General features: G+C 44.9%; 1 protein-coding gene across 1 annotated transcript in view; it reads right to left on the minus strand.

The window, feature by feature from the left end:
• Mdm2 (MDM2 proto-oncogene) overlaps positions 1–8,591 on the minus strand; it is a gene marked incomplete in the record, with an annotated part of 20,120 nt that extends 11,529 nt beyond the window's left edge. Inside the window, 5 exon segments of the mRNA XM_021174908.2 lie at positions 1–110; positions 2,978–3,052; positions 7,542–7,626; positions 7,789–7,871; positions 8,398–8,591. Of these exon segments, the coding sequence (XP_021030567.1) occupies positions 1–110; positions 2,978–3,052; positions 7,542–7,622 (266 nt within the window).
• Positions 8,592–12,067: the final 3,476 nt, after the last annotated feature.

Below are 12,067 nucleotides of genomic sequence, written 5' to 3' on the forward strand. Positions count from 1 at the left end.
GGGACTCCAAACACATCTCCTAGGAGATCATTTGAACAATACACAATGTGCTGCTGCTTCTCGTCATATAACCTCTTAGTCATAATATACTGGCCAATATAAAATATAATCTGAAACACAAATATGGTTTCTAAACACTAAGGAAATCACATAGCAGTTTCATATACATTTAGCAATACCACACTTAACTGAACAAGATTACACTAACAGCCACACCCACAATCATGTACAAGAGCAAACATTTGTATTGTAGAAGCGTCTTTTAAATACTTCCACGCTGATGACAACAGAAGTAACTGTTTCTCCACATTACTTAAATGTATTTTCTGGTTTTCTTATAAATTTTAAATTTTCCCAGAAACCTAGATACTAACATATGATACTAGGAAAGAAAAAAAGAGGTTAAAAAAAAGGGAGGGGGGAAACTGGAGAGATGGCTCAGCGGTTAAGAGCCTTCTGAAGGTCATGAGTTCAAATCCCAGCAACCACATGGTGGCTCACAACCATCTGCAATGAGATCTGGCGCCCTCTTCTGGAGTGTCTGAAGACAGCTACAGTGTACTTACATATAATAAATAAATTTTTTTAAAAAATTGAATAAAAAAACGAATAAGGTAAAATACAGCAATAAATTACAATAGTGACATGTCACAAACGTATACTTCAACAGCTCTGAGGTCATCACAGAGGAAGATAGGACATCATCAGTAACATCTCCCAATGGAATATTCTCAGTTATTAATGTAGACTTCACCAAACAGTCCAGGGCCTGAACCATCACTACTAAGTTATTACATTCCATGTGCTCCATTACGGCAGCTTAAGCAACATACTTTGTTATTCCAAAACGAGCCCATCAACAATGTAACTCTAGACAGCATTTTACAGTGCACAGTGCAGGTTTGTCAGTACAGTCTCACCATCCTGACACCCCGGGGAAACTGTTATTCCTGTATGAAAACAAGGTCGAGTGTCGTTCAGTAGGTAAAATGTGCTCCCTTGATCTGACACCCAGCACCACAGGGGGAAAAATAAAAACAAACAGAGATGAGAAACTAACCCAGGACATGACACCTATCCCAGCGTACTGTCTACCACACTAGCTCACTACATTCTCAAGTGTCCCAGAATAAAGATCTTGTAACTGAAAACTGGTATCAGACACTATAAACAATCTGTAAGTCCCACCGCCACAGATCCATTTGACTGTGGGTCTAATAATATTCCTGGCATCCATCCTAAATGTAGAAATGTTTTTCCTTGTCACTATTCCTTAAAGAATACAGTATAACAACTACACACATTGTGTATTACGGATACTCTAAGGATAACTTAAAGTCTAAGAGGTGATGTCCATATAGAGACAGTTGCATGGTTTAAGTAAGAGACTTGGCAGGCAGTGTCCTGAAGCCAACACCCCGCAGAGAGCAAAGGAAGACTGCTGACCTACTGCATACAGCTTAGCATAAGCACTAAATCTTTTTGATGGCCTTCATCGATTTTCTCATATCTATCTACTACTAAATCCACACTTGTTTAACATCTGTCTAACCTTTATAAAGGTCAATCCAAAGTTAATAACCTTAAAAACATCATTGAACACTAAGGAGACTTTAACTAGCTAAGCAGGAGCCAATCAATCTTAAAGGAAATTTTTACATGTCTATGGATCACAAACTGTTGACAGTCAGTGGGACAGGAAGGACACCTGGGTTCCCTCTACAAAGTGTCCTTTGAGAAGTTTCCAAAAGTGTAGCTGAGAAGAAGCCCCTAACCTGCCACAAGAACTTGAGTGTTTTAAGTAAACAAGCCTTAACCTAAGTGAGAGATAAACACTTATATCTCAGCCACGCAAAAATTCTGTCTACAACTGTCCAACCTCTAGCTGAAAACAACACTTTACTAATAAATGTTAAGGCAAAGAATACAACATTGTGTCTATGAATCAGCCACCTGAGCATTCCAACAGTTGTATAAGTTCTTTCTTCTTTTTCTTTCTTTCTTTTCTTTTTTTTTTCTTTTTTCTTTTTGGAGACAGGGTTTCTCTGTGTAGCCCTGGCTGTCCTGGAACTCACTCTGTAGACCAGGCTGGCCTTGAACTCAGAAATCTGCCTGCCTCTGCCTCCCGAGTGCTGGGATTAAAGGTGTACGCCACCACTGCCCAGCAGTTGTACAAGTTCTAACCTGGGACCCAGGGATGCCCAAGAAGTCCTTGGATAAAATTGAGGGAATCTGCTGGGCAATGGTCGTGTACGCCTTCAATCTCAGCACTTGGGAGGTAGAGGCAGGCAGATTTCTGAGTTCAAGGTCAGTGTGGTCTGCAGAGTGAGTTCCAGGGCAGCCAAGGCTACACAGAGAAACCCTGTCTTGGGAAAAAAAGAAAGAAAGAAAGAGAGAGGGGGGGGGGGGGGGGGGGGCGGGCGGGCGAGCGAGCATGAGCGAGCGAGCTTGGCGTGGTGGCACATGCCTTTAATTCCAGTACTCAGGAGGCAGAGACAGGTGGATCTCTCTGAGTCTGAGGCCAGCCTGGTCTACATAGTGAGTTCCAGGACAGCCAGGGCTATACAGTAAAACTTTGTCTCAGGGGCTGGTGAGATGGCTAGTGGTTAAGAGCACCGATTGCTCTTCTGAAGGTCTTGATTTCAAATCCCAGCAACTACATGGTGGCTCACAACCATCAGTAATGAAATTTGATGCCCTCTTCTGGAGTGTCTGAAGACAGCTACAGTGTACTCACATATAATAAATAAATAAATCTTTAAAAAAAAAAAAGACTTTGTCTCAAAGAAAGGAAGGGAGGAATTCATATAAATTAGAATTTTTAGCTTCAAATTATAGTTCAAATGATCACAAAATTTAATGTTCTTGCTTATTATAAAATCTGAATGACCAATCTCACTCAAACGTGATAAAACCACCAGAGATGCCTCTATGTAACCATTAAGCCATCGGCTCTCCCTCCCTCAGTTCTGCTCACCTCTTTCATAGTGTAAGTATCGTTTTGTGCTCCAACGGACTTTAACAACTTCAAAAGCAATGGTTTTGGTCTAACCTGTAAAAGAAAAGAAAAAGAGCTGATGTTACACCATGAACATACTCTACAGCTCAAGCCCTTTATGTATGGCCAGAAAGAAGCCCAATACAGGCAGCAAACACCATGCTTATAACAATTTGTTACCAAGCTGCACTTCAGAAAGTCGGGTTTCACACTAAGTACAAGTGCACACCACTAAGAGTGAGGACAGAAAATGCTTTGGGAAAAGCTACTATGAAATTATCATGAAGTCATCAAATCCTGGTGTCATGTCAAATAATCAAATTCAATTTGTTCTGATCAAAACGATATCAAGAGGCTAGAGAGATGGCTGAGAGATTAAAAGCACTTGCTGCTTTGCAGGGGACCCAAGTCTAGATTCCTAGGGCCACCAAAAGGCAGCTACCAACATCCTAGGTGACCCAACATCCACTGTAGCCTCTGCAGGCAGGAGCTACACACACACGCGCGCACACATGCACACACACACACACACAGGGGAGTGTGTGAGTGAGCACTGACTCCTTCCTCCAGCTCCATCATCTGCTTGCCACCAACCACACAACCTAGCTGAGACTCAGTCTGCTTACTATACTGTACAAATCCATCAGTCTACTGAAAGGGAGCTTATAGAATGTAGGAGAATAGAATATATCTTAGGACAAAACCTATCACCAATCTATCATATACCCATTCCTGACTGCTAGAGAAGAAACCAAAGTCACAAGGTAATGAACAATTCAAAGAGTACAATGACAGCCCACAGCTACAACTCATTGTTTTCTTTGTATGTGGTTTATGCATCATTTATTTATCACTTAAAATACACGCAAAGGCTAGATATTCTCTCTCCCTCTCTCTCTCTCTCTCTCACACACACACACACACACACACACACACACACACACACACACTCATGACAAATGATCTTTAAAGAGCATGCCAGTAATATCAGAAGAGCCAGAAAGTGAAAAGCAAAGTACTACATAAACTATAAGAGTAAATATATAACAATAAGCTTTATTTATAAAAAACAAGTAGCCAGCTACAATTTGATTCTAATCCAGCTTTCCCAGTAGTGAGATAATAGTTGATGGCACTGAGGCTTAGAAGTTAAGACCACTTGTTGCTCTTATAGAGACCCTGAATTTAGTTCTCAGAACCCATATGATAGATCAAAACCACCAGTAACTCTGGTTCCAAGGGATCTGACACCCTCTTCTGGTTTCTATAGGCACCAGACACCCACATGGTACACATATACACATGCAGGCAAAACATTCCTATATATAAAATAAGAAATGAATCCTTAAAAAGATAAAAACTGAACAACTGTCACCTACCTAGCAAGCTGTCACCCACAAATCGGCTAGTGAGCCCAGCCTGGCAGCCTGATAGCCGATACCAAGGAACACCATGATAAAGTGTCCCTGAGCTTGCTCTAGCCACCTCAGTCTGAAATCGAAGTATATTACCATCGGCCACAGATATCTAAAGACACTCCTGCATGTCAGCTTTGATGATCAATGCTCCTGTTGACTCGTGTTCTATAGCTAGTGGATGCCCAGCATGGACAGCCTGCTGGCTTTCTGTCTGTTCTACGCATATGCATGTTTTGCCTGCATGTACTTCTATGCACCACTTGTGTCCCTGGTCCCCAGGGAGGCCACAACAGTGCTGGACCCCTGGAATTGGAGTTCCAGATGGCTAGGAGTCACCATGTGAGTACTGAGAGTGGAAGCCAGGTCCTCTGAGGAGCAGTCGTGCTCCCTCCTGGCTGCTTGGCAGGCTGTCTCTGTCAGGACAGTTATTTTGTATGGCTCTATTGTTGCAATGGCTGCAGATCTCACTGTGCCAGGCCTCTCTGTCTACATGGCTAGAATATAGCCTCATGGCAGAGTACTGAGGACAAATAGGACTAACCACTACCTTTAAAGGCATTTAGTTTATTTTTAAAATACCATTAAGTGCGTCAAGGACAGTAAGTACACTGAGCTTATGACTAAGCTGAGAGAGTGTCTAGAAACTGGGGAGGAAGGCATGTAACATGACTATGCTCTCTGTATCTGCAAACTCAGCTGTTTTAGTTTGACTCCACCACACAGACAACCACTTCTGTGGATTTTTTTGGTAATTTGAAGACTTTTATTATTATTTTATGTATACTGGTATTTCACCTGATGTATTTAAGTGCACCGTGTGCAAACAGTGCCCTTGGAGGCCAAAAGAGGCCATCAGATCCTCTTCAACTAGAGTTACAAGAGGGCTGAGCCACATTATCCATTCTGGGGATCAAATCTGGGTCCTCTGTAACAACAGCAACTGTATTTAACTGCTGAGCCCTCTCTCCAGCACCACTCTTTTCTTTTTCTTTTTTTAAAGACTACTTTTAGCACAATTTTAAAATGTACTTTTCAGTTATTTATTCTGGAAGAGCACACAAACTGGTTATCCAATACCAAAAGGTCAGCCCTGAAAACATACATACAAATGGCATTATTCAGACTGAGCAGGCTGTATCTGGGAATGTAGCATGTATTAGGCATGTAACAATTAATGAAGAAAGTCATGAAAGAGAGAAGGGGTATACTGGAGGCTTTGGAGGAAGAAAAGGAAAGGAGAAATGATATAATTTCAAAAATAAAGAAAAAAGTTTTAAAGACTCTGTTATTTATGTATTCTGTATATGAGTGCTCTGTCTGCGTGTACACCTGCACACCAGAAGAGGGAGGGCATCAGATGGTTGTGAGCCACCATGTGGTTGCTGGGAATTGAACTCAGGACCTCTGGAAGAGCAGACAGTGCTCTTAACCTCTGAGGCATCTCTCCAACCTATAGAAATCAGTTTTTTAAAAAAAGAAATGGAAACCAAAAAAGGGTATTAAGACCTTATTTTCAGATTAAGTAATTCACTCTTACAAGATTTGAAAAAGACTTTTTGTTTCTTTGTTTTTTCTAGACAGGGTTTCTCTGTGTAGCCTTGGCTGTCCTGGAACTCACTCTATAGACCAGGCTGGCCTCAAACTCAGAGATCCGCCTGCCTCTGCCTCCCAAGTGCTAGGATTAAATGCATGTGCCACCACGCCCAGCTGAAAAAGACTTATTAATTCTTAATTTTCTTATGTAACTCATATAGAAGTCATGCTAGCCTTTTCCTTAGTGTATCAATTTTAACATACGTACTGTCAAAGCAAGAAGTTCTACATTTTTACATATTAACTCAAATCAAAACTCTACAATGGAAAGCCAGTTTCTTATCAAAGCTTACAAGATAAAGAGTTGATTTTAAAAACTACTATAAAAACACAACACTGTTTGTAATCTCACACTTAACAAAGAGAGTTCTGAATAAAGATCTACCGGAAAAGGTTTTTAAAATGCTATATGAAAATACTTTAAATATGGTCATAATCTTGAAATGGAAGAATTCTTCCAAAGCATTACAAGAAAATTCAAAAATTATCAAAAAAAAAAAACAAATTTGATATCTTCAATGGGGCAGACATCAGATTATAGTCCTTGTAAAAAAAATTTCTTAGGTTAACTATACTTGAAAGAGAATTATGCAAGCTACTAAAAATATGCAAAAAAAAAAAAAATGGGGGAGGAAAGGAAGAGGGACAGTAAAGAGAGACAGACATTGGCAAACCCAGAACAAACAGGCTGTTTAACTGGAGATCTGGGACATGCCCACTGAAACAATAGTACAATAGATTTTACTCCACGGAGCAGTAACCGTAAGAACTGACTTAACTTGCATACATGTATTCTCCACAAATATGTATGAAATTACATCAGAAAGGGAAAACAAAGGCTGGCAGGATCGAAGACGGCGATAACCTCTGCTGAGCAGAGTTAGCAGTTTGCAATCAAATGTGGTTATCAGGACTTAGGATTCTAGTTCCCTATCTTCCTCACAGTACAGTCACACCCTTATTTTACTCAAACACATGGGCAACTTTTACATCCACCAGGAGTCCTGAGACGGAGACTGTCGCTCAGCTCAGCGGTACAGTACTTGCATACACACACACTCCAAAGGCTGAGGTTCAATCACATTATCAAAGCCTATGCAGCTATTAAAAGTAATTTTGTAACTTTCTGACAAGCTGTAGAACACCTTTATATGCTAATATAAAGTAGAAAACTTAAAGAGATACAGAGCAAAGACTGGAACTTTATATATTTTATGCATTCCTCTCATAACTAAAATCCTCACAAAAAGCACGGATGTTTCTATGACTTTCGGTTTACCGTTTAGAACAGTGGTAGAACATCATGTCACAACCAGCAGCACCCACACACTGCACTTTTAAAGCCTGCGTCAGGGGAAGGGCTGTGGAAATACAGGTCGCAGTGACCACTCTAATGCAATTACAACCGAGAAAGTCAAGAGTTTGTAGGTAAATACTTAAGACGACTGTGCGATAATCCAGGTTTCAATTTTGCTTCCTCGATTACCTGGTAAAGCAAGCTATATTTACACACTCGAGGCAGAAATACCAACCAGAGTCTCTTGTTCCGAAGCTGGAATCTGTGAGGTGCTTGCAGCACCCTCGGTAGACACAGACATGTTGGTATTGCACATTGGCCTACAAGTAGAAAAAAAACAACAACACACACGATAAAAACTTGAAATTGTAAAACAACTACGAAATGGGACAAATAAATACATGCATTTACGAAGGAGACAGAAAACGTCTTTCGGCAATAGCTCTCAAATGCAAAAACGACGTCGGCGAGCTGTCCCTTACCTGAAGGCCAGCAGGAGAAGCGCGGTGATCCGAGAGGGTCCCCCGGGGGTATCCGGTCCGTCTCCCGCTCGCCCAGCAGACGGCTGCGGAAACGGGGCAGCGTTTAAATAACCCCAGCTGGAGACATGTCAGGACTTAGCTCCTCCGACAGCCGACGCCGGACGTGTCCCAACTTGACCAGCCCCACAGGAAGAGCTGAGTCAACTCGGCCCAGCCCAGTCCCACCCGTCCCGGAAGCCGCATCCCGGCGAGCCCGGGACCAGGCACCTGTCACCTCCTGGACCCCAGCAAGGAGCCCAGCGCGACCCCGGAGCCGCCCCCCGCGCGCGGGGCCTGCCGGGAGACCCCGGCTCTTCCCTCCTCCCCTCCCTCCGTCCCCTCCCGCGCATGCGCCGTGCTAACTGCGCCGTCTCTCCCCCACCCCCACCCCCAATTCCCAGCCACACGCACACCCCGGGCCGCAGAATGACATCAGGGTCCAGCGCGGGCAAACGGTCGCCCAGCCTCGTGCCCCGCGACCCCGCGAGCCGGCCCGAGCTGCGAGTAGGCCCCGGAGGGCGCGGGAATGAGGGAATGATCGGGACTCTCCGCCGCCCACGGAGCGGGTACCTGCTACTTCCCGCGCATCTTCCGACCCTTCACGGGGAGCGCGGAGGCCCCGCGGCCGGAGCCTGAGTGACCATGGTCGCTCCAGAGCTCGAGCGACGAGACGGCGGCGGCTCCTCACCGGCCGCTCCTAGGCTACGCTGGCCCGGGAGGCCCCGTTAACAAAGCAGAGTTCTGTGACGAGCGCCCCCTACCGCCCACGGGGAGAACGCCGGAAGCCACGGGCCATCCGGGCATCGGGGCGCCCGCGCGCACGCCCGACACCGCCTCCTGGACCAATAGGAGGCGGGGGGCGGGGCTTAGCGGCCGCGCGGTGCCCGAGCGCGCAGGAGGTGGGGAGGGGTCGCGGTCCCGCGCCGCGCGGTTGTGTTTACCGCTCGAAACTGCAATGGTCGCTAGGCAAGTTCCTATCCGACTGCTGCTGCTACCAAAAGGAAAGCAAGACTAACAGCTGGGTAGTATTTTTAAACCCATCCCGCCAGCAGCTGAAGTTGTATACAAATGAGTGATTTTTAGACTTTAAAAATAGGCAAGGTGAGAGAGGGCGGAGTGGGGGGGAGGAAGGGGGGGAAGGGTTGTGGGAGGGGGTGTCCCAGAAGGGGACGAAGAGCGGGGTGCAAAGTGAATAAACAAATAATAATAAATAAAAAATGAAAATGGCAGCATGGTCAAGAGCGCATACAGCTACTTTTCAGGTTTTCAGTCACCCACGCCACACAAATTCTGTCATTCCAGGGTACTCAACACACTCTTCTGGTCTCCCTGAGCAACCGCACCCGTGTGCACAGACATACACATAATTAAAATTTAAAAAAAAATTCAAAGACTGTTAAGGGTCCATGACACCTCGGGCTCATAGAATGTAAATGCAAAGAATGTTTTAATCTGCAGAAGTCCAGCATTCTGGTGTCCCCTCTCTCCATTACTAAGATTGACACCCAAGTAAGTTTGCAGGCCTGATATAAAGCATATTAGCGAATTCTGGGATAGGTGACCTCTATGTTAATCTATTGGGTCCATCACTAGGGACATTCCATTCCCGGGGTGAGAGGGCTGGAAACTTTTGGCTGAGAACGTCTGGAAACTGTTGCTGACCCATTGTCCTTGCCTCGGGCGGGGCAGCTTCTGAGGCCCGGACTTGCCCGGAATTGCCCAGTTCTTGGAAACAGAGATTTAGGCCTAGTCCCCTTAACTGCCAGTTTGAAGCTTGTCATGAAAGCAGCCTGGCCTTTTCAACACATACACTCCAGTGTTTACAAACTTTCTAATTGGTAGTCATCCTGAGGGCTCAAGATAGCATTCTAAGGTATAGGAGTTGGGCCTGGACGCTGCTTTAGGCAGTGTGGACGCAGGTCAAAGAAAAGCATTGATAAGGCCAGATATAATGGTGTGCGTGTAATCCCAGGTACAGAGCAACAGCCGTCTGGGTCCACCTTTTAAGGTACATCTAAGAACGGAGGGTGTGTGGCACTTACTGAGGAGGCCCTGCATTGTTCAGTCCTCGGCCCCCAAAGCAAAAGCCCCAGATCTTAAAGGACTTAAAACCAGGGGTGGTGGCACATTTGCACAGTCAAAGATAATCAATCAGGAAGCTGAGGCAGAAGGATAGCTTGAGTTGAGCAATTTAAAGCTAATTTGAGTAACATTGATAACCTACCTAAAGGAGAAAAGAAAGGTAATTTCGTTCTTTGGGGCTTGCCACTTCTTACTGACAGCCTCCATTTCCCCAACAGTTCGTGATTAAGGACTTTTCAGAAACTTTTCTCCCCTTAGGAGTGGAGTGAATATTCATTTTAAATTTAATAACCTTCAGCCAGGCATGGTGGCATAGACCTTTGACCCCAGCAGTAGAGACGAAGAGACAGGTGAGTTCAAGATAGTGTGTCCACGAGTCCACACAGTGAGCTGCAGATCAGCCAGGGCTGCACACAGAAACCGTCTCACAGAACCCAAGCCTTGGGAGATGAAGTAGCCCAATTGGTAGCTCTCTTAGCATGCTTAAAGCCCTGGGTTCCCTCCCCAGCACCTGTGTGAATCCCAGCACTTTGGAGGTGAAGACAGGAGGGTCAGAAGTTCAAAGTCGGGCCAGGGCATGGTGTCGCAAGCCTTTAATCCCAGCACTCGGGAGACAGAGACAGGCAGATTTCTGAGTTCGAGGCCAGCCTGGTCTACAGAGTGAGTTCCAGGACATCCAGGGCTATACAGAGAAACCCTGTCTCGAAAAAAAAAAAAAAAAAAAAATTCAAAGTCATCCTTAGCTACAGTGAGTTTAAGGCCAGCCAAGATAACGAGATCCTGATCAAAATAACTCCCCAGCATTATTACATTATTAACCTCAGGGACTCTGTGTGGCTTTTTTTTTTTTTCCAGGCTGATCGAACACAGAAATCTGCCTGCCTCTGCCTCCCAAGTGCTGGGATCAAAGGTGTGCGCCGCCACCACCCAGCTTCCGTGTGGCTTTTAAATCATGCCTTTATCAAACCAAATACAGCTAGATTTCTGATTGTCGGATTCTGTACTTAACACTGGATGAGTGAAAACCAAAAACTGGGTGTGATGTCACATGCCTGCAACGTCAGCGCAATGAGAGACTGAGATGAGACAAAGAGACCAAGGCTAAGTAAAACACAGACCAGCCTGGACTATATATCAAAATTACACTTCAAAACAAAACACTGGGGTGGGGATGGGGGATTCCATCCTCCCCAAGGCTTGCTGGTAACACCTATGGTTACAACTAGTGTGCTTGTTTACCCTGTAAGTTCCCAGTTTCAATCTTCCGTCTCTCAAAGATTTAGTACTGGAAGTTTACCGTGTATACAAAGGTACACCAAAGGATGCCTCCCCAAAACAGACTTCATGTCATATTTGGAGATGGCGTCTTAGAGGGAGGGCAGACACAGGTGTCACCCTGAATATCATCCCCCTTGTAATATATGTACTAATATCTACACTACTATGCGGCAGACAGCAGGCAGTGGCAGCATTTGCTGGCTCGTGTCTGCCTGAGACAGTCTACATGAGGCCATTTCACAGCTCTGGAGGCTGAAGATCCTTGCTCAGACTGAGACTGCCATAGGCCATCACCGCTCTTTTGAGGGCAATGCTAACATTCCAGAGTCTTTGCAAGACAACCTTTTAATTGTCCCCTCACCCACACCTATCAGCCACCTGCTTCTAGAAGCCCCAACCCAACTCCCCAGCACCCCCTAGTTCAGGATATTAGATCAGTTCAATTGCTGAGCCCTTTGAGTCTTACATTTTGTAATGCTTTTTTTTTTTTAAAGATTTATTTTCTTTATATGAGTACACTGTAGCTGTCTTCAGACACACCAGAAGAGGGCATCGGATCCCATTACAGATGGTTGTGAGTCACCATGTGGTTGCTGGGAATTGAACTCTGAACCTCTGGAAGAGCAGCCAGTGCTCTTAACCACTGAGCCATCTCTCTAGCCTGGGATGCTTGCCTCTGAGTGCCACCACTCCTGGCAAATAATGTTGTTCTTAATGCCACATCCCTGCTGAGAGATGAAAACACTTGAGTGTCTTTACAATGTGTGTGTGTGTGTGTGTGTGTGTGTTAATGCTGAACCACACCTAGGGCCCCGAGGCCCAGTTCTTGGCCTGAGATTCTCCCTCGAACAATACGAACTCATCTGATATCGTTACCATA

This window comes from Mus caroli, chromosome 10 (assembly GCF_900094665.2).
Source record: "Mus caroli chromosome 10, CAROLI_EIJ_v1.1, whole genome shotgun sequence".
Lineage (NCBI taxonomy): Eukaryota > Metazoa > Chordata > Mammalia > Rodentia > Muridae > Mus > Mus caroli.